Source organism: Bos javanicus, chromosome 23 (genome assembly GCF_032452875.1).
Source record: "Bos javanicus breed banteng chromosome 23, ARS-OSU_banteng_1.0, whole genome shotgun sequence".
In the NCBI taxonomy this organism is placed as follows: domain Eukaryota; kingdom Metazoa; phylum Chordata; class Mammalia; order Artiodactyla; family Bovidae; genus Bos; species Bos javanicus.
In genome coordinates, this window is record NC_083890.1 from 10,634,440 (window position 1) to 10,654,760 (window position 20,321).

A 20,321-nucleotide genomic window follows, 5' to 3' on the forward strand; every position below is an offset into this window, starting at 1 on the left:
GGTTGGATCTACTTGCAGTCCAAGGGACTCTCAAGAGTCTTCTCCAACACCACAGTTCAAAAGCATCAATTCTTCGGCGCTTAGCTTTCTTCACAGTCCAATTGTCACATCCATACATGACCACAGGAAAAACCATAGCCTTGACTAGACGGACCTTTGTTGGCAAAGTAATGTCTCTGCTTTTGAATATGCCATCTAGGTTGGTCATAACTTTCCTTCCAAGGAGTAAGCGTCTTTTAATTTCATGGCTGCAATTTTTCCTTCAGTTTGTGGCAAATTTATTGGTAGCAAAACCAGAGCTGAAAGAATGTGAGCCATTTGTAGCTGTTATTTATCCCGGTTAGTGTGAATATGTTATACCTCAGACCTAAGGTAACCAACCCATCATCATGCTTGCCTGTGACTGAGGGATTCCTTGGACGTGGAACTTACAGTGTTAAAACTGGGACAAAGGATCATCCTATACAGAGCCTAGACAGACCCTCGAATGGAGGGAAAGTGTCACAAAATACATGGTACGCGTACCTCATTACTCGCCTAAAATCCTATAAGTTCTGCATCTTGAAACCCATTTGTTCCCAAATGTTTTGGATGAAAGACTGTGGACCTGGATGTTCATGAAAGTGAAAGTGTGTCACTCACTGGTATCGGACTCTTTGCCACCCCCTGGACTGCAGCCCTGGAGAAGGCGATGGCACCCCACTCCAGCACTCTTGCCTGGAAAATCCCATGGGCGGAGGAGCCTGGTGGGCTGCAGTCCATGGGGTCGCGAAGAGTCGGACACGACTGAGAGACTTCACTTTCACTTTTCACTTTCATGCATTGGAGAAGGAAATGGCAACCCACTCCAGTCTTCTTGCCTGGAGAATCCCAGGGACGGGGGAGCCTGGTGGGCTGCCGTCTACGGGGTCGCACAGAGTTGGACACGACTGAAGCGACTTAGCAGCAGCAGCAGCAGGACTGCAGCCCACCAGGCTCCTCTGTTCATGGACTCCAGACAAGAATACTGGAGTGGGTAGCCATGCCCTTCTCCAGGGGATCTTCCTGACCCAGGGATCGAACCTGGGTCTTCTGCATTGCAAGCAGATTCTTTACTACCTGAGCCACCAGGGCAGTCCAGGATGTTCATAGACTGTCCCTGGAAGGAGATACAAACGACCAGCCGCAACCTCTGGAAGGAAATGGATGGCTGGAGGGCAGGGTTAGGAGGGAATTTTCACTGAGTATCATTTTGTATCTTTGGACTGTACTAACTCCTCAGAAAATAAATAAAGGAATGCATGGGAAAACAAAACCCTCTACTTTTGACTAAACTACAGATAGAATTTTTTAAAAATTTGAGAAGATAAATTACTATGCTGCTGTTATTCTTTACCATCTGAGCCACCAGGGAAGTTCAGGATGTTATTGATGCTGTCAGAGAAATATTTGTCTTCCTGATTCTGCTGATTCCAGTGTATCCTGTTCTCAGAGCTGTTTGTCTGTTGAGCTCTGATTTGAGAATCAAGAGACTTGATTGTCCTTTTCTGAGCCGAGGGCTGAGAAGGTGTCTCCTGGAGCAGCAGGTGGACCCTTGCTCTAGCTTCAGGAGCACGCTCCACAGCCCCAGGCGATTTTTTTTTTTTTTTTCCTGGTTGGTAGTTGTTATTATTATTTTGAAAGAAGAAGAACAATCATGCAAAGCGAGTAGAAACAGGCTGGGTCAGCTGAAAATACCCACGTGCTCCCTCCTTGGGTCTCCCGGTGATATAATTAGCTGGTTTTATCCAGCGGTGAGTGGGCGGCTTGCTCCCCTGGCAGCCGGCAAGGCCAGAGGATGATGCAACAAAAGGCAAGCCCGGGCAAGGCCGAGCCGGGGCTGTGCCGGCCAAAGATGCTGATGCGATACACTGGGGTGGGGGTGGGGCGGGAATAGCCGGAGTGGTTCGGAGCTGCAGGCGTCTGGGGGACCCGACTGCCTGGGGGGCAAAGCTGGCCTGCTCACTAGGCCTTGCGCTCTCACCCCGCCTGCCCCTTCAGCCTTTCCCCCGACCCCTACTTAGTGACAGACACTATTCCCAGTTCTCTGATTCTCAACTGAGATGGAAGTTCTGCTGAGAACTTCTAGAGGTAAGAAAGGGGCCCTTGTGCACCGGTAGACTAAATCAGGGTTCCCAAAGCTGTGAGGCTGGAGGGCTGGGAGGTTTCAGTTACTGGGGAGGTTTTTCAAACCCCTGTATCCTTGTGTAGCTGGTTGACCCTCACACAATTTTAATTCAGTAGGTTCAGAAAGGGGGCCAGAAATCGGAAATAAGTTTTTAAAAGAATATTTACTTATTTATTTTTGGCTGCAAGGAGGTCTTGGTTTCCGCATAAGGGATCTTTGTTGCGGTACAGGCTTAGGTAAGTGGGATCTTAGTTCCTTACCAGAGATCGGAACCTTCAGCCCCAGCTTTTGAAGGTTGATTCTTAACCACTGGACCACCAGGGAAGTCCTGGAAATAGGTTCTTAATTGTGTTTAATTATTATTTTAAATAGAGTTAGCTATTAAGAATATATTATGAGGAATAAGCCTATTTTGCATTCAGGGTTGTACACAGCACAACTCCAGGGGGCGCTGTCCACACAGACTCAGATGGTGCTAATGGTGCTCATGGAGGTCGGTGACACAGCAAACCTGCCTCTGTCCCCAGAGGCAGCCACTCTCATCGTTTCTTGTGTCTTCTTCCAGAGAGATTCAGTGTACTTGTAGGATGTGAACATTTTTCAAAAGGGGGTTCCCCTCTCTCCCATTCCCTATGTTGAGAATCCCTGAGCTGGAGGGCGGATGGTCTGAAAGATGGAGTTCGGCTATCTGCAAAGTGATAAAGGAGGAGTGGACCTTCCCTTAAGTCTTACCACAGCAGGCCCCCTCTCCCCTACCAGGTCCAGGCTGGGTCCCTATCAAGGACTATCTGCAGGGACTTCCCTGGTGGTCCAGCAGTTAAGAATTTGCCTCCCAATGCAGGGGATGCTGGTTCGATCCCTGCTTGGGGAGCCGAGATCCCACATGCCACAGAGCAACTAAGCCTGTGCACCTCAGTCAGGGAAGGCTTTGTGCTGCAGGGTAGTTCCCATGAGCCGCAACCAAGACCTGATGCAGCCAAATAAATAAATATTTTTTTAAAACTACCTACATTTCAGGCAGTAAAAGGCTTTTTCTCAGTAATCCTCCTAGGTCCCCTGGAGATTTTCAGATGGATTTGCTGAGTAGGGAATTTTCCTGCATTTCGATCCAGTGATTTCTCAGCAGACTTTGATGTTGTCTAGTCAAAACAAAACAAACCAAACTTGTGTACCAGAAGGGGGAAATTGGGTCCTGCTGTGTGACTTTATACAAGTCATACTGTCTCTTTGTGTCTTGATTTCTTCCTCTGGGAAATGAGAAGCCTCATGTCTACTGTTCCCCCCTCTTTTTTTCAACCTCTCACAAAGGTTGTACCATCATGGATATGAAAGTACCCATTTTTGAACTTCCCTGAAGGTCCAGTGGTTGAGATGCTGCGCTTTCAATGCAGAAGCATTGAAATGCCAGGCATTTGATTCCTGGTTGGGGAACTGAGATCCCATGTGCCTCGTGGCAAGGCCAAGTTAAAAAATAAAAAAATTTAAACAGTACACGTTTTATAGATGAAGATTTGAGGTCCAAGGTCATGCAGCTCAGAGGTGTTCCTGTTCTCCTTGTGGTCAGGTCCAGAAACTCAGCAGGAAAAAACTCTCTTGCGAGAAGGGAGTGGGAAGAGGAAGAAGGGGTTCTGATCTGCCTTGCTCCTTCGCTGTGGCAGAGACGGCTAGCAGATCATCATAGATCTGTGCCCCTAGCCGGGGACTATACAGACCCTTGCATCTAAGTGGGACCACGTGACAAGTTCTTACCAGTGCACTGTGGGTAGGAAATGATGCGTGTTACTTTTGAAGCAGGTGTGAAGAAAGGCGTATACCTTCTTCGTGTTCTTCTTTCTTCCTCCAGATGGAAGCAGAGGTCCTGATGCCCTTGGGCATAGTGGAGCTGCAGGATGGAAAGGGCCTGAGTCCCTGAATCATCGTCACACCTGGAGGTCAGCTACTTGCCAACCAGAACAACTGTATTCATTATGTGAGTGAGACATAAACTATTGGGTTGTCACTGGAATTTGAGAGTTCATTTATTACAATGGCTAGTGTCACCCTGGGCTTCCATGGTAGCTCAGCTGGTAAAGAATCCGCCTGCAAAACAGGAGACCCCAGTTCGATTCCTGGGTCAGGAAGATCCCCTGGAGAAGGGCATGGCAACCCACTCCAGTATTTTGCCTGGAGAGTCCCATGGACAGAGGAGCCTGGCGGGCTACAGTCCATGGGGTCGCAGAGTCAGACACGATTGAGCAGCTAAGCACAGCAGAGTACAGTGTCATCCTAACACACACTCCCACTTTTCCTTCTCAGCCCTGTACTGAGCCACTTGCTTGTACCCAAAAGGAGACTTTGGTAATCATCCTTCAGAGCAGGTGCAGGGTTGTTAAAAACCACTGAGGGTGGGGAGAGGGAGGCATCATCTCCCCTTAGCTCTGAACTTGGGGCCACCAGCATATGGGGATTGGGTTTGCAGCTGTTACATTCCACAGTGGCCCTAGTAGCATTTTGACTATGTGCGACACTCAGCGCCATCCTAGGGGAGCAAAGATAAGGACAGACAGCTGATAGGAGCGGGGAGCAGAGAGGGAGGGCCCACAACCAGAGCCCTGGGTCTGCCTGGAATCTCTGCCTGTGTCATCTCAGCCAAGCCAGCACTCTTGGGCCCTCCATTTCCCCATCTGTAACATGAGTCTAAAGCACATATCCTGGATGGAAAGTGGGGGAAGGTGGGGATGGTGAGGGGTCAGATAATGGATCTGACTATGCAGTTGGAGGACCCAAACCCAAGATCCTCAGAACTTTGACGTGTGCTGGGGCTTTTTCTTGGAGGGGCTTAAAGATAATTTGTTAGGAAAGAAAATACGAAAGAATGCCTGATTCCTACGTTTGGGGGATCATTCAGAAAGTTATTCTGGGCTAAAGGATCTGGAAGAGGGATGTCCTAATGGCTTTGAACGCTACCTCCAAGGATTGAACTCAGTGTCTATGGGTAGTTCCTCTTGCCACCAAATGTTTATTGACGGGTGTCCGATATCTGACATTCCACCATTAGTGCTTCATTCCTTTGGATTCCTTTTTTATTCTTCTACAAAAATGCAAGCAGTGATAATCCCAAACATGTGTTCAGTGCTTTAGACTTTTTCCAGGAATCTTAAAAGATACAGACAGGTCCAAATGCCAAACACAGGTGCTTCATTAATCATTTTATCTCCTGACAGGAAGATTGTGGGGGCAATTCTACTCCTGGGTGTATATCCAAGAATAACTTGCACATGTGGCCCAAAGACATGGATAGGAATAATTATAGCAGCCCTATGCATAATAACACAAAATTGGAAATAACCAAAGTGCCCACTGACAGGACATGGGGATCACTGGATGTGAAATAACAGTGAAAATGATTGAGCCCTGTTTTAATAACATATTGCTGCATAACAGGCCATGTTAAAACATGGGGCAACCATAATCATTGATTTGCTCACTAGTCTACCATTTAGGCAGGGGCTTATTGAGGATGGCTTGTCTCTACTCCATGTGACTTCAACTGGGGAGGATTAACTGAGGGTGAACAATCAGTGTTTTAATTAATATTCATTTTGGCTGTACTGGGTCTTTGTTACTGTGTGGGTTTTCCTGTAGGTGCAATGATCAGAGGCTCTTCATTGCGGTGCATGGGCTTCTCACTGCAGTGGCTTCTCTTGTTGCAGAACACAGGCTCTAGGGCTTGCTGGGTTAAGTGGTTGTGACACATTGGCTCGGTAGCTGCAGCTTCCAGGCTCTGGAGCACAGATGTACAAGCTTAGTTGCTCTGTGTTATGTGGGATCTTCCTGGATCAGGGATTGAACCCATGTCCCTGAAATTGGCAGGCGGATTCTTTACCACTGAGCTACCAGGGAAGTCCCAAGATCAGCTTTTAAGATGGTCCACTCATATGGTTGGACTGGATGCTGGCTGTCAGCTAGGAGATCAGCTGGAGCTATTGTGTGTGTGGAAGTAGCCTTCTTATATTGCATGTGACCTCCACGTGACTTCTCTTAGCCTGGTGGTCTCAAAGTAATCAGACTTCTCAGGTGGAGTCTCAATATCCCCAAGAATGCAAAAGCAGAAGTTGCTGGATCTTTTTGAGGCTTAGGCCTAGAATAGGCACAGAATAACCCATTCTATGGGTTGAAAGAGTCATAAAGTCAGATTCAATTGCAAAAGAGTGTGAATAACCAGAGCTGTACTTTGTGTGCCACAAACTTGCACAAGCACAACCACCCATAGCCATATGGATAAATCGTAGGTAAGTTATGCTGCAGGAGCAAATAAGCTTCGCATTTCAGTGATTTCATGTAACAGTGGATTATTTCTTCCTCACATACATATCTTAAAATATATATATTATTTGGCTGCGCTGGGTCTTAGTTGCTGCACCCAGAATCTTCACTGTGTCACGTGGGCTGTCTTGTTACGGTGCACACACTCCCTAGTGGTGGTGCACGGGCTTAGTTGTTCCATGGCGTGTGGGATCTTAGTTCCCTGACCAGGGATCAACCCACATCCCTTGCATGGCAAGGTGGATTCTTAATCACCGGACCACCAGGGAATTCCAGTCACAAACATATCTTATACAAGCTGGTGGAGTGCTTGGCCCCACACAGCCAGCCAGTTAGGAACTTAGGCTGATAGAGGATCTACCACACTGAGATGGCACCATCTGGGACATGAGGCCTCACTTTTGCCACAGCCATGGAGGACAGAAAGGCTGGAGAATTTCACTTGACCTCAGCTCTAAAGATACACATGTCACTTAGGTTCACATCTCATTGGCTAGAACTAATCACATTACCTGCCTAAATTACAAGTTTCCCATAGATAAATGGAAGAGCATTACTATTCCAGTCACGTGTAATAAAACTATTGAAAACAAAGGACAGTTCAACATAAAATTCAAGATAGCGTTTACTTTGGGGTGGGCGGAGGAGTCAGCATAGAGGAAGTCACAGGCAGGTATTAATAGCAATTATTTGTAATACTCTAATCCATGGGTTGAGCAGTGAGTATTGATTATACTATTTTTAATGAATAAATGAGTAAATAGATGAATGAAATAAAAGAGAGGGCTCAGAAGCAGCGGCACTGAAGCATAACCTCAGAGTGCAGGCCAAAAATAGCTCTTCCATAAATATTCACTGAGCTGTGGTTGAGGCTGCTAGGCCTTGAGGGTACAAAGATGAATAAAATATAGGCTCATCCCCTCTGGATTCCCAGCTCAGAGGATGCAGTAGGCACATGAACCAGAAAAACCAGCAAAGCACAGTGGAGTGGACTGCTTACCAGGAACTTTGGGAGCCAGAGAAAGAAAGTCTTATCCCAGGCGGTCATGTAGGTTGGGTCATGAAGGATCAATAGGAGTTCAATAGGTGGAGAAGGAAGTGGAGGTGGGGTATATTGGTCAGGGACACTCATTCTGGGAAGAGTGAACAATATATACAAAGGCACAGATAGCCCTTCATTCCTTAGGTGGCCTGTGTTCACAGCATTTCCTCACCACCTTCTAGTCCCTAAATGATCTGATCAACTCATTCATACTGTGCTATGCCACCCAGAACCCTACGCAGGACCTGCACATTCAATATCCCCACTGATTTCTATGTGCCAGGCACTATGCTAAGCATTTTGCTTATATGATTTTATTTAATGAAGAGCAGAACTTAATGCCAAAGAAATGAATTTCTAATGGTGAAATTTCAGACTTAGATAAGATGAAATCTTTAGCTTAGGGAAGCTGGAAGTATTTGTGTGGCATGAATTCTGTCACAAATTCCTCTGCCTCACCGTATGTTCAGTCCTGATCTTTGTACTGGCTGGGTAAAGCCCCTGGAAGGTCAGGAGGTGGGGTGGGAGGAGTTCCCAATCTTATTCTTCAAAAAAAAAAGCAAGTGGGACTTCTGCTCAATAATATAATAATGTCTCTGTTCTGCCTCTTCTCTGGGGTCTCACTTCTTGGGAGCCTGTGTGGAGGTGAATTCCTCTGAAAGCTCTCTGCCCCTGTTAGGGACTCCCCAGGCCTTTTCTGAGAAATAGTGACATTGTTCCTAGCACTTCCCCTCCCTTCCTGGGTAGCTCCTGTGGCCACCATTGAGTTTTCCTCACATCCTCCTTCTTCGGGCTAGGGCTTTTCTAACTTTCCTTTCCATCATCACTTCCCTCCTGGATGAGACTAATCTGGGTCCTCTCGTTCCTCAGGCTCAACCTCTTTACATCCCTAAGCCTCCTGCTTCCTTAGGAGCAGACCTGGCATCAGGCTGCAGGCCCGACTAGCATTCACGCCTTTGGGAACATGTCCTAACATGTTGAGCCCTGGCATAGAAGAAGATGGTGGCTGTTTTGTCCTTGGGACTGCCTGCTTTTAGACAAGAGTGGGGTTTTAGACAAGAGGAGACCCCCAAAGACCCCGGAGAGACCTTGGTCTGCATTTCTCTGAACAGAATATGTGATTTGCCTCAGACCCCTTGGGACTGGTCTGGGATCTGTTGTGTACCTGCATGCCTCTCTGTGTGTGTATGTGTGTGTGTGTATTTTGGGACTTGGATCTTGAGTGTGGCTTTTATCAACCTGCTTCTTTGCCTCTTTAGGGCAGAAGCCCTCTCTTAAGAGCAAACCTGGCTACACATTCAAGTGAATGCTTGGAAACTTTTTTTTTAAGTGCTGAACAGTACTAGACACCAGTAGGTGCTTAATAAATATTTGTTGAGTTCTGTTGTGGTGGTGGTGAGTTAAAAATTATTAAAAAAAAAAAAATCACTTCCCCAAAAAACAACAAAAAGAATTATTTCATTGTGAAGCTCAGGGCCATAAAACTAATTCAATACAAGCCGTCATTAAATTTTTTTTCCCCAAAGTAAACAGATAGACAATGTCAAGTCTATTTACGATGTCTGAAAGCCAAGGGGATTCGAGACAGTAGGAGGATGTGCCCGTCCTGTGCTGGACATTTGACACCCAGCCTTTGGGTGGTGTGGGCACGGGTGTGTTGGAGGTAGGGAGGGTGGAACTGGGAGAGGAGAGGGCTGGTCCTGGGGTCTTGGCCTGTTTGAGGTTCTTCCAAAGTCCACCTACAATTCTGGCCTGACTCCAATATCAGGCAGGCAAGGGGGTCTGGTAAAGGGTCCTCCCACCCCTCCCCGGGCTCCTGTCCCAGCAGTAGAGGAGAAGCAGGCCTGTCCTCCCTGAGGTCAGCTGCTTTGGGGGAAGAAGACTGGGCATGTCTGGGCAGAGATTTCCAGACGCCGAACAGCCCTAGAGGTCAGTAATTGTAGCTGCTTCCAGCCTGCATTCTATATTTTAGTTGATTTCTGTTCAGATTAACACTCTGTTCTCTGCAATTTTTTTACAAGCAGAAATCGAAAATGTTTCAGATGAAGGAAGGAAGCCAAGGTGGGGTACAAGTGGGGATGGGGAGCAGCAGGGCACCTCACTTGCTTTTGCATCTGTTGGAAGCACTGGTTGGCCTTTCGAGAATTGCTTTCATCCATGTCACCTCAGTGTATTGCCTGGAAATGATGGGTGCTGGGCATATCTTGCATTCTAAAGCTGCTGAAACAGAGAGGGCAATAAGCAGAGAGCTCTGGATGAGAAGCAAAAGGTCTGTGTTCTAACCATCACCATTGATTTGCTGTATCCCCTGAGTCAGGCCTCTGAGCCTCCCTTTCCAGCAGTGTATGTGGTGGGTGGGGATTACCCAGGAGATGACTCACCCACCCAATCCTCCCCTTCCCAGCCCGCAAATCCACGGCAATTTCTTCTGCTAAGGTGAGATACAGGCGGTGAGGAGGAGGGGGTGGGAAGCTTAGCTCAGTGTCCCATTTCCCCTGGAGACCAGGTTAGCCCTTGCTTATCAGTGTCCCCAATTCCGTCCTTCCCTGGAGCATTTGACAAATAACTTCTCACCCCTTTAGTTCTGTGGGCTTCGGTCGGTTTCCTCTTCTGAGAAATACGGGGAATTGAACCCTCTTCTGTGAAACAAAGGGAATTGAATCCGTTATGGCCTCCAAAAATGCTTTGTTGGGGTCTCTGGGTGCCTCAGGTGATGGGGAGAGGTGGTGTAGTGAGGGACCCATGGTGGTAGAGTGGGGCTTTTCTGGGAATTGCAAAGTGAAGTGTTCTTTTTAAAAAAAGGATTTTTTTTCTTTATTAATGTCACTCCTCGTGGTTTATTCAGGTGCTCGGGGTAAATCCTTGCCCAGAGTCAGTCGGTGGTGGGTCAGAGAGGGGGCTAGTCCGTCCGGTCCCAATAGCGCCGCCGTCGCGTTGCTGGGAGGTCCAACTCGCCCTCCCCACCCCCACCCTCCGCACTGGGGGAAAAAAACAAACAGAACTGGGACTCAGTTAGTGCGGAAATATGTCAAGTGCACAAACCCAGGCGCGGAGAGTGGGAAGGAGGGAAGCGCGCCCTTGCAGCCTGTGAGGTTGGCAGCGGAGTCACCAGGGAGCCGCCGGAGCAGAAGCGCCGCTGTGGGCGGAGCGGCCGGTCCCGCCTCCCGCCTCTTTATAAACCCGGCGCCCGGCGCCCGGCGGCGCCAGCTGAGGTGTGAGCAGCGGCTGGAGACCGTGGTTGGGAGACCCGGCGCTGTGCGCAGATTCACGGAGACGTCCCGAGACCCCCAGAAGAGGTGAGGGAACCGGGGCGGGCCAGCGAGGATCCCGAGCTGAGGCTCCCGAGCCGAGCAGAGCGAGTCCGCGTGTTTGTCCGTGCCCCTCGGGGGTGTGTGTCCGTGGGGGCGCGTGTGTCCTGTGTTCACAGGTGAATGGCGCGCGGGGCCCTGCGCGCGGGTCTCAGTTTGGGGGCACACCAAGGGCTGCGAGTGCGCGTGCGGGGACAGGGCCCGGGATGCGTCGGAGGCTCCGGGAGCGGAGAAGACGCCCAAGTACCAGGGATCTCCCCTCTGCGATCCCTCCCCTGGAAACTCCGCCGGGGCGAGGGAAGGCGTGGACCCGCCGAGGGTGCGCCCGGGGCTCCAGGCTCGGCGCGCTCGCTCCGTGGAGAGGAAGCCCGGTACGCGCAGGGCTCCGGGAGGGGCGGGGAAAGCCAAGCCTAACAGGTTCATCTGGGATCCATTCCTGGGCGGTTCTCAGATCCGATCGGTGTCGTCCCGGCCCAGAACCGAGGTCGGAGTCCCCGGTGCTGCTGAGGTCAGCTCCGGCTGTGTCCTGGGCCCCTGGGAACGTGTCGGGATACGTTCCTTAAGAGTAAGCTGGGAGGTGACTCACGGTGACAAGAAGACCCCGGGGAACGAGTCGGGTGACATCAGAACTCCGCCAGGGCTGGGAGACTGTGGCTCCGCCAGAAGTCCCTTCCCTACTTCTCCACGGTCTCTGTCCCCCCGCGCCGCCACCATCAGCACAGTGACCTATTTGGCTGGCACAGAGTGTTCCCAGGGAAACCGGACACCGGGAGGTCCAAGACCGGGTGTCCGGTCCCTGCCCCGAGGCGCGCCCTCTGGGACCCGAAGCCGCGGCCGGGCTCAGGGTGGGCTTGCGCCAGCCTGTCAGTTAGCGAAGCCCCGAAGCCGGACCTACCTCTCTCTCACTGCTGCCGGGAGAATCCCGGCCCAGCCTGCCCTTGGGTCGGCCGGACGGAGTCGGGGTCCGGAGCCGAGCTCTGCTCTGCGGCGCGGTGGGGGCACCCAGCCCCCAACGGGGGCGGTGGGGGGAGGGAAGGAGAGGTCCTGTGTTGTGAGGGATGGGGCTTCGGGGTGCGTCTGTGCTCTGGGCCTCCGTCACCTGCTTTCGGGCGCTCCAGGCGGCCCCAACCCAGTCCGGAATTCCCTCTCCAAGGACGACAGGGCTGAGCAGAGCAGGGCGATTCGCTCTTCGGACGCCACCGCCCAGCGCGGACTGTAGTGCGTCCGCCTTGTCTGGGGCCCTCGGGGGACACTTGCGCTCTCCCCGTAGGGACAAGAATCCTAGAAATGGGTTTGGTGCTTTAGGGCGCCCGGGCAGCTCCCTCCCTCCTTCCCCTTCCTCCACGTTGCGTTTTGGGGAGGACTTAAGAGCGGTTTTGTTTTCGTTGCTCCCGTCTATTTTTATTTTTCAGGGATCTGACTCATCCCTTGCTTTGGGCGTGGAGATAAGGTGGAGGGACCAGATCTCGGCGCGCCTGTGCGTGCGTGCTGTGTGTGTGTGTGTGTGTGTGTGTGTGTGTGTGTGTACGGGCGTGCGCGCGTGTGTTTCACAAGAGGCGGCGCGAGAGCGCGCTGTTTCCCAATAGTGGCGGGCGTTTCGGAAGCCTGACTAGCTCAGCGTGACGTGTTCGCGGCCCCCGAGCCCCCTCCCACTCCCCCTCCCCACCCCAGGGTGACGTGCAGCGGGAGTGGAAGCGAAGTTTTGGCGGGCGGGGAGCGCTTTGCAGGAAACTGACTCATCACAGCTTGCTGCCGGCCTCCCAGGCTCTGCCCACGCAGCTCCCCCTCCGCGCGTGATTTCCTGGAGACCGGCGCCCTCTTCTGGCCACATCGCTAATAGCTAATCCGCCTTCCCGCGGAATGAGGCTTCACCGGCCTTTGCTTCCCAATGTAATCTACTCTAGTACTGATGCTGAGTCTTTGCCCACTCCTCTCTTAAAAGTAGTGCCCCCATTGGATCTGCAGTATTTACTGAGTGCTTACTGATTATCTGGGAATGAAAATATGGTTGAAGTCCAAGGCATGATAAAACCCTAGCAGGGTTCCTCCTCTTGGCAATGGAGACCTGAGATCCGTAGTGTCTGTTCAAGCCATTCTGTGTGTTCCGTCTTGGCTGGCATCCCAAGCATGCCCATCTGGAGAACTGTCAAGCCCTTGAATTTAATTGTCTGGGGAAAAAGGGGCATGTCAAATCTACATTTTGAAAAAGCTCCTCAAGTGGTTTTGATGGGTCTCTCTGGTGAGGAAACCTCAAAATTAGAGAGGGAGTAGGGTTCAACACCAGAACGCAGAACACAGGGTGTTCAGGGCTGGGTTCAAATCCTGGCTGTGCCACTGGTGAGCTGTGCGACCTTGGGAAACTTACTTAATTTCTCTGAGCCTTGGTTACCTCTTCTGTAAAAAGAGCTGATATACCCATTTCTCCAAAAATTAATATCCATAAACTTTTTTACAACAGCCCTTGGCACATAAAATACCTAAATAAATCTCAATCCTTACCCCTGAAGAGAGTGAGCAAAGGTTATTTGTGGGCTTTGTCCACTGTGCTATTTAACCCCTCTCTATGTGGCAGCTTGAGTAGACACTATTGATCTTTTTCACTGTGTGGGTTCAGAGCAAGTCTTAAAACTCTTGCCCTTTAAACTTGGTCAGAGGTCGTCTAGTGCCTTCCCCTTCCCTGTGTGTTGAGACTTGGAGTTGTGGGCTTCACTCACTGTGAGAGGTGGAGTGGGGACAGGTAGATGTGGTGTGGGTCCAGGGCTTCCTGCCCCAGGAGGACACTCAGCAGGGCTTTCACCCTCAGAGCCTGCAAATCAGGACTTGTCCCCAGGAAAACCCAGTCCCTGTTAAAGTCATGCAGGCGCTCAGCCCTGGAGTCAAGCCAGAGCCGGGCAGGGAGGTGCCAGCACCCCCTCCTGGGCAAGCTCACCTTCAGTTTTCCCTCTTCTAAAGTGGGAGGAGAGGAACCAGGTAGACCGGTGCCTTTAATTTTCTTTGCCTGCAAAACGGGTTCCTTGGATGCAGGCAGAATGGGGCAGGGGCTTCCAGGTTGTCTAGACTTCGGGTCACCTGATGTGCCTGGCAGGATGTGGCTCAGCCTGGGAGAAATCATTGCTCTGCCCTGCCCTGCCTAGCTCCTCCTTACCCGCAGGCTGCCTGCCTGATGACATCCTTGGGAAAGGCCCTCAGCCCACAACACCTGTCAGCTGCTGTCTGAAAGAGGTGGTGGCCCAGGTGGAGTGATGGGGAGGAGTCAGCCAGAACTAAAGGCAGAGAGAAATAAAATACTCCAAACACTTTCTCTGTACTTGGTACTGCTCAGAGGGCATTATCTACAACCGCTTAGCGAATCCTCACATCTGGCCTCTGAGACATTCGCTATTGTTATCTCCTTCTAGAACTGACACCAAAAATAGATGTCCCTTTCATCATAGGCGATTGGAATGTAAAAGTAGGAAGTCAGGAGGTACCTGGAGTTACAGGCAAGTTTGGCCTTGGAGTACAAAGAGAAGCAGGGTAAAGGCTAATGGAGTTTTGTCAAGGGAACGCACTAGTCATAGCAAACACCCTTGTCCAGCATACATAAGAGACAACTCTACACATGGACATCTCCATCTTATAGAGGAGGAAAACAGAACCCAGAGAAGTTAAGCCACTTGTCGAAGGTCGCCCAGCAGAGCCTGGATTCCAACCCAAGTGGCCTGGTTCCAGAGCCCTCACCTTTAACCACCAAGATACAGCCGTTCAACTGCCTCGCCTGGTGGGGCCTGCCAATCGTTTCCTTGAGCCTGCATCTATAGCCCTGCTCTTTAGACATGTATGCAGTCCCATTTTACAGATGAGGAAACTGAGGCCAGGGGACTTGAAGTGACTCTTTGAAAGTTGAGGTAGGAAGTGGCAGAGCGAGGACTAGAACCCAGGTGCTTTTTAACCCTAAAATCCAGAGTAGTTTTAAGTAACTGAGCAGGATTAGTCCACATGAGCATCTAGACGGAGGGATTTGAGAGGAGGCATCCATTTACTTGGGAATTGACCTCCCCGGCCAGCCGGGCCTGGAGTTAGAAACTGCTGGACTGACAATTCACACATCCCTGGGGGCATTCACACCCATGAGGGACACCTCAGGGGGAAAAACAAATTGATTTTAGCTGATAACACCCGGTGGTAAACAGGACCCTGATCCCTGCTATTGCAATAAACTTGCCTTTGTTGACATAAACTTGCCCTTCAGCTGCCCACTACCGCAGTGACCTGGGGGTGTCAGCCTGACTGACTCTGCCCCTCACACCCTCTCTGTGGGTGGAGGTTGGGAGAGCCTGTGGGAGGAACCGGAGAGCCCCTCTCACCTCCCTTTCTAGTAAGGAGACTGCGCCTGAGGTTATGCAGTGGCGTGGCCGGGAGAGGAGCATCCGACTTCCCGAGCGTCTCACTTATGTGCCCCGGGTCTTCCTTGTGTTCCAGCCACAGGTGCCATGTCTGAGCTGTCCAGGGACGCGCATCAAATCCCCCGCAGCAGCAAGGCCTGCCGCTGCCTCTTTGGTCCAGTGGACAGCGAGCAGCTGCGCCAGGACTGCGACGCCCTCATGGCCAGCTGCGTGCAGGAGGCCCGAGAGCGGTGGAACTTCGACTTTGTCACCGAGACGCCGCTGGAGGGGGACTTCGCCTGGGAGCGCGTGAGGGGCCTCGGCCTGCCCAAGCTCTACCTGCCCGTGGGGCCCCGAGACGACCTGGGAGGGGGCAAGCGGCCGAGCCCCTCATCCGCCCTGCTGCAGGGCACGTCTCAGGAGGACCACTTGGACCTGTCGCTGTCCTGCACCCTCGTGACTCGCTCCCCCGAGCGGCCCGAGGGGACCCCCGGTGGGCCTGGCCCCTCCCAGGGCCGGAAACGGCGGCAGACCAGCATGACAGGTGAGGACGGGAGCAGAGGAGGAGGCGGCAAGGGATTAGGACTTCCAGAACTCACTGCAAGGGCTGACCTATCTGGCCCAGCTTACTCATCGCTCTGAGAGGGGAGAAACAGGCCCAGAGAGGGGAAGTGGCTTGCCTGAGGTCACACAGCAAGTCTACTACCAAGACCAATTAGGTGACATTTATTTGGAACATTGACTATGTGCCAGGCTCTTTGATAAGTGTCTAGATTTATTTTAGTCCTTATAGTGATCTAATATCATAGGACATTCTTGGCATCCTTTTACAGGCAAAGGAACAGGACTCTGAGAGGTAGAATGATTTGCCTAAGGTCCCACGCTGAATTTGCCGTGGAGAGTAAAAGAATGATAATTTCCTGGCTGCCTTATGCAAACCTAACTCGCCTTCCCCTTCATACGTACACACCTTCACCTGCACTTCTCAGCCTATTTTTCTCTTTTTGGCACTTTTTAAACTATCAACAGCTACTTACGTATTTGGATATAGTCCATCTCCCCAAATAGGATCCTATCTTTACAAGAAAGAAATCTGTATCTCTCTTGTTCATAACTGAATCCTCAGCACCTTGGATGGTGTGTGACACACAGAAGGTGCTTGAGGAAAATGGAATAAGTGAGGCTGGCAGTTGAACACTAACGATGCCAGGCCTTCGGCCAACGTCTTTTTATTTTTAACTTTACAAATGTATTACCGTTATTATTTTGGCTTTACGGCTTGTGGGATCTTAATTCCCTGAGCAGGGATAGAACCCAGGCCACCTCCGTTGAGAGCAAGGAGTCCTAGCCACTGGACCACCAGGGAAGACCCAACCAAGGTCTTTCCGGAAACATCTCATTTAATCCTCCGAGCACCGTACCAGTGTTATCCTCATTTTATAGGTGAGGAAATGGAAGCTTGGAGCAGTGCAGCCAAGAATCCTGCAGCACATTTGCAGCTGGGTCAAAACTAACAATAATAATAATAATAATAATAATAATAACTAACCTTTGTATGGCTCAGACATCATGTGGAACACTTTTCCTGGATCAAATAATGGGATCTCCAAAGCAGTGCTCTCTGATAGATCAGGCTCTGCAAAGCAGCAGATGCCTAGTACCGCTGGTCACATAGCACTGCTGAGTGCTTGCCATGAGGAACTTTTAGTTAAATTTTTCTTTTAGTTTAATGTTAGTTAATTTAAACAGCCACCTAGGGTTAGCAGCCACTGCATTTGGGCAGCTTGGCTTAAAGCAGGCCCATGGATGTAAAGTTTGTTATTGATCACCTCTGTGAAGCGTGGGGACATGTTCTGTCTGTATGTAGCCCTCAGGGAGATGGGCTAGAAGTTTCCAGAGTTCTGGGCAGTGTGTCTCTCTGGCCCTGGGGAGGGGTCCCTGGTCCCTCTGCAGTTTGCACTGGGCGGGTGGCTCTGCTGGGCCCTCTTCCTCCTGGCCTGGCTGACATCTGTTCTCTCTCCCCAGATTTCTACCACTCCAAACGCAGGCTGATCTGCTCCAAGAGGAAGCCCTAACCCCACTGCTGGAAGCACGTCCTCGTGGGAACAAGGGGGCCACTGCGGGCCTCTTCTGTACCTTTTGCCTTGGTCCTTCAGTTTGTGCGTCTTAATTATTATTTGTGTTTTAATTTAAACGCCTCCTCTTGTACATACCCTGCTTGCTGCCACCCTTCCCACACCCCCAGCATCTGGCATTAGAATTATTTAAAAAAGACAAAAATTAGCAGAAAAAATAGGCTTATTAGATTGCTAGGTATTTTTATTATATGAACCGTTATTTAAACCCTCTTCATCCTTTGCTCAGAGAAGGCAATGGCAACCTGTACTCCAGTACTCTTGCCTGGAAAATCCCATGGGCAGAGGAGCCTGGTGGGCTGCAGTCCATGGGATCGCTAAGAGCCGGACACGACTGAGCAACTTCACTTTCACTTTTCACTTTCCTGCATTGGAGAAGGAAATGGCAACCCACTCCAGTGTTCTTGCCTGGAGAATCCCAGGGATGGGGGAGCCTGGTGGGCTGCATGGGGTCGCATGGAGTCGGACACGACTGAAGCGACTTAGCAGCAGCAGCAGCAGCATCCTTTGCTTTCCTCATCCTCGCTTCTCTGAGGCTGGCGTGACCCCCATTCTCTGGGTGGCACTCTGGAGGGGCCTGGCTCCCTCCCCCGCTGCCATCTGCTGGGTGTTACGAAGTCCTGCCCCCTCTTTCCTGCATTCTCAGACCTGAATTCCTTACAATCTGAGAAGTAAATAGATAGCACTTTGAAGGGGGCCCAACAGAGTTGGAGGCGTCATCAAAACTTTGGGTTCCCCTTGCCCCCTCTAAGGTTGGGCAGGGTGACCCTGAAGTGGGCACAGCCTGGAAATGGGGCTGGGGGATTGGACACCCTCCTGGCCCTTGATTCCCACCTCTGTCCTGTGAAGGCATGGGGAAGGTAGGGGCCCGTAGCAAACCACCCCTGCCTCCCCACTCCCCCTTGACCCCCATCCTCAGGGGAGCCAGTCTCAGTGTTTGGCTTCCCTGTGCCCTGCATTTTTCCAGGAGCCCCAGAGGCCCCTGTTTCCCAGCCAGGCTCTCAGTCCCTCTCTGCTCCTCCCCCTTCCTCCATGCCCTTTCCCCTTAGTATCTTCTCAGCCCTGGGTGGCAGCTCTGGGGGGTGCCCTAACCCCCAACTCAGTGGACTGGAAAGGGGAGGGACATGCTAGGCGTAGGGTTCCCCAGTTCTACCTCAAGCAGCGACTGCCCCCTCCTCTTAGCTCTTGGGGTGGGGGTCCTGGGTGGTCGGGCAGGCCTCCTTGAATGGGATCTCTGTGTTAGGGGTAGGTGGGTGAGGAGCAGATTTTTCCAGGAGGGACAGTGTGACACCAGCCCCTGGAACTTGTCCAAGGACTTTTTCCATTTGCCCCACCCCTTCCCCCATTTCATTGCACTTTGAATAACAGCTGAAGGAGTCAGATGGCGGGAGCAGAGGCTGTGGGTAGGATATGCTAAGTGGGCAAATATGGGTCTGGGAGATGTGAGTCGTTGTCTTTCCTGGCGCTGAACCACTTGGTGGGTCTGACCCCAGACACCTTCCAGCTCCTGTAGCATCCTGGCCTGGACTATTTTCTCCTGGCTCCCATATGTCCTGTTTTTTTCTGTCTCCACCTAGACTGGAAGCCTCTCAAGGGCAGGGAATAAGTCCTGTACTGCTCTGTACGCTTCAAAGCCCCACCCACAGTGCTGAGTATACAGCAGGTGCTCAATAAATATTCCTGATGACTTTACTTGTAATATTAGTGTTGTGGTTGATATACTTTACTATTTATAAGAGCAAGTAGGTGGAGGTTTTTTTAATTACATAAGCACTTCAAAAAAAAACAAAAACAAAAAAACAGTTTAGCAAAAGAAAGACCAAGACCGTAGAACAAAAAGCAGACAATAACAAAACGATAAGTCATCACACATCTACAGATCACCACTGTCAGCATTTTGGGTTCTTGTCTGTGGTTTTTTAAAAGTAAAGAATATATTGTGACTCATCAGAAAAAGTGCAAATTACAAAAAGATATAAAATGCAAATTATAAGATATAAAAGATATAAAAATGCAAATTACAAAAAAAATGCAAAATCACAATAAGATACCAGTACACATCTACCAGTGGAGAAGGCAATGGCACCCCACCCCAGTACTCTTGCCTGGAAAAGCCCATGGACGGAGGAGCCTGGTGGGCTGAAATCCATGGGGTCGCTAAGAGTCGGACACGACTAAGAGACTTCACTTTCACTTTCCACTTTCGTGCATTGGAGAAGGAAATGGCAACCCGCTCCAGTGTTCTTGCCTGGAGAATCCCAGGGGTGGTGGAGCCTGGTGGGCTGCCGTCTATGGGGTCACACAGAGTCGGACACTACTGAAGCGACTTAGCAGCAGCAGCAGCAGCACACATTACCAGAATGACTAACATGAAAAAGACTGATAATGCAAAGTGTTGGTGAGGATACAGAGCAACTGGAACTCACACCTCCTGGTGGAAGTGTGAACTATTTCATCTCCTTTGGAATAACTCTTTGGCAATATCTTCTAAAGATGCCTCCCCTCGAGCCTAGAGGAGGAACAATGACTAGGTATTCCATTCTTGGGCTTGTTCTCAAGAGAAATAAACACACATTTGTGCCAAAAGATATTTTCATAGCAGCATTATTCATAACAGAGCCTATGAAACAACCTAAATGTCCAGAACATAAGAACAGATACATAGACTGTGGTATCTGTATATAGTGGAATCCTATATGACATTAAAAAGAACAAGGTACTCTTACATGAATCTTCTGATTTTCTGTTTATATGTATCAACCCTAAGACTGACTGACTGAAGCCTTAGTAGCTTAAAACAGTAATCATTTCTTTGCTCTGGATCCTGCAGTTTGGCCAAGAACTACTTTTCAAATACTGAATAATCCTCTGTTCTATGGACCATGGCTTTGCTCCAGAACCCCAAGGGTCTGAGATGAGGCTCTGCCCTTGGGGCTTTTGGAGACTTTACACTGTTTGCTTATCTCCCGTGGATATTTCTAGTATTATGGGATATGCTGGGTCACACGTCCCGAGCGTTTT

General features: G+C 50.4%; 1 protein-coding gene across 2 annotated transcripts; it reads left to right on the plus strand.

Annotated features, from left to right (window-relative positions):
* Positions 1-1,889: 1,889 nt before the first annotated feature.
* CDKN1A (cyclin dependent kinase inhibitor 1A) lies at positions 1,890-18,999 on the plus strand. Of its 2 annotated transcripts, XM_061398029.1 has the most exons (4): positions 1,890-2,109; positions 3,990-4,115; positions 15,263-15,709; positions 17,191-18,999. In XM_061398029.1, exons 1-4 carry the CDS (start codon positions 2,082-2,084, stop codon positions 17,238-17,240), a joined length of 651 nt encoding a protein of 216 aa, XP_061254013.1. In that variant the 5' UTR covers positions 1,890-2,081; the 3' UTR covers positions 17,241-18,999. The 2 variants fall into 2 exon arrangements, with proteins under 2 accessions (XP_061254013.1, XP_061254014.1); XM_061398030.1 differs by lacking the exons at positions 1,890-2,109; positions 3,990-4,115 and adding an exon at positions 10,705-10,789.
* The last annotated feature ends 1,322 nt before the right edge of the window (positions 19,000-20,321 follow it).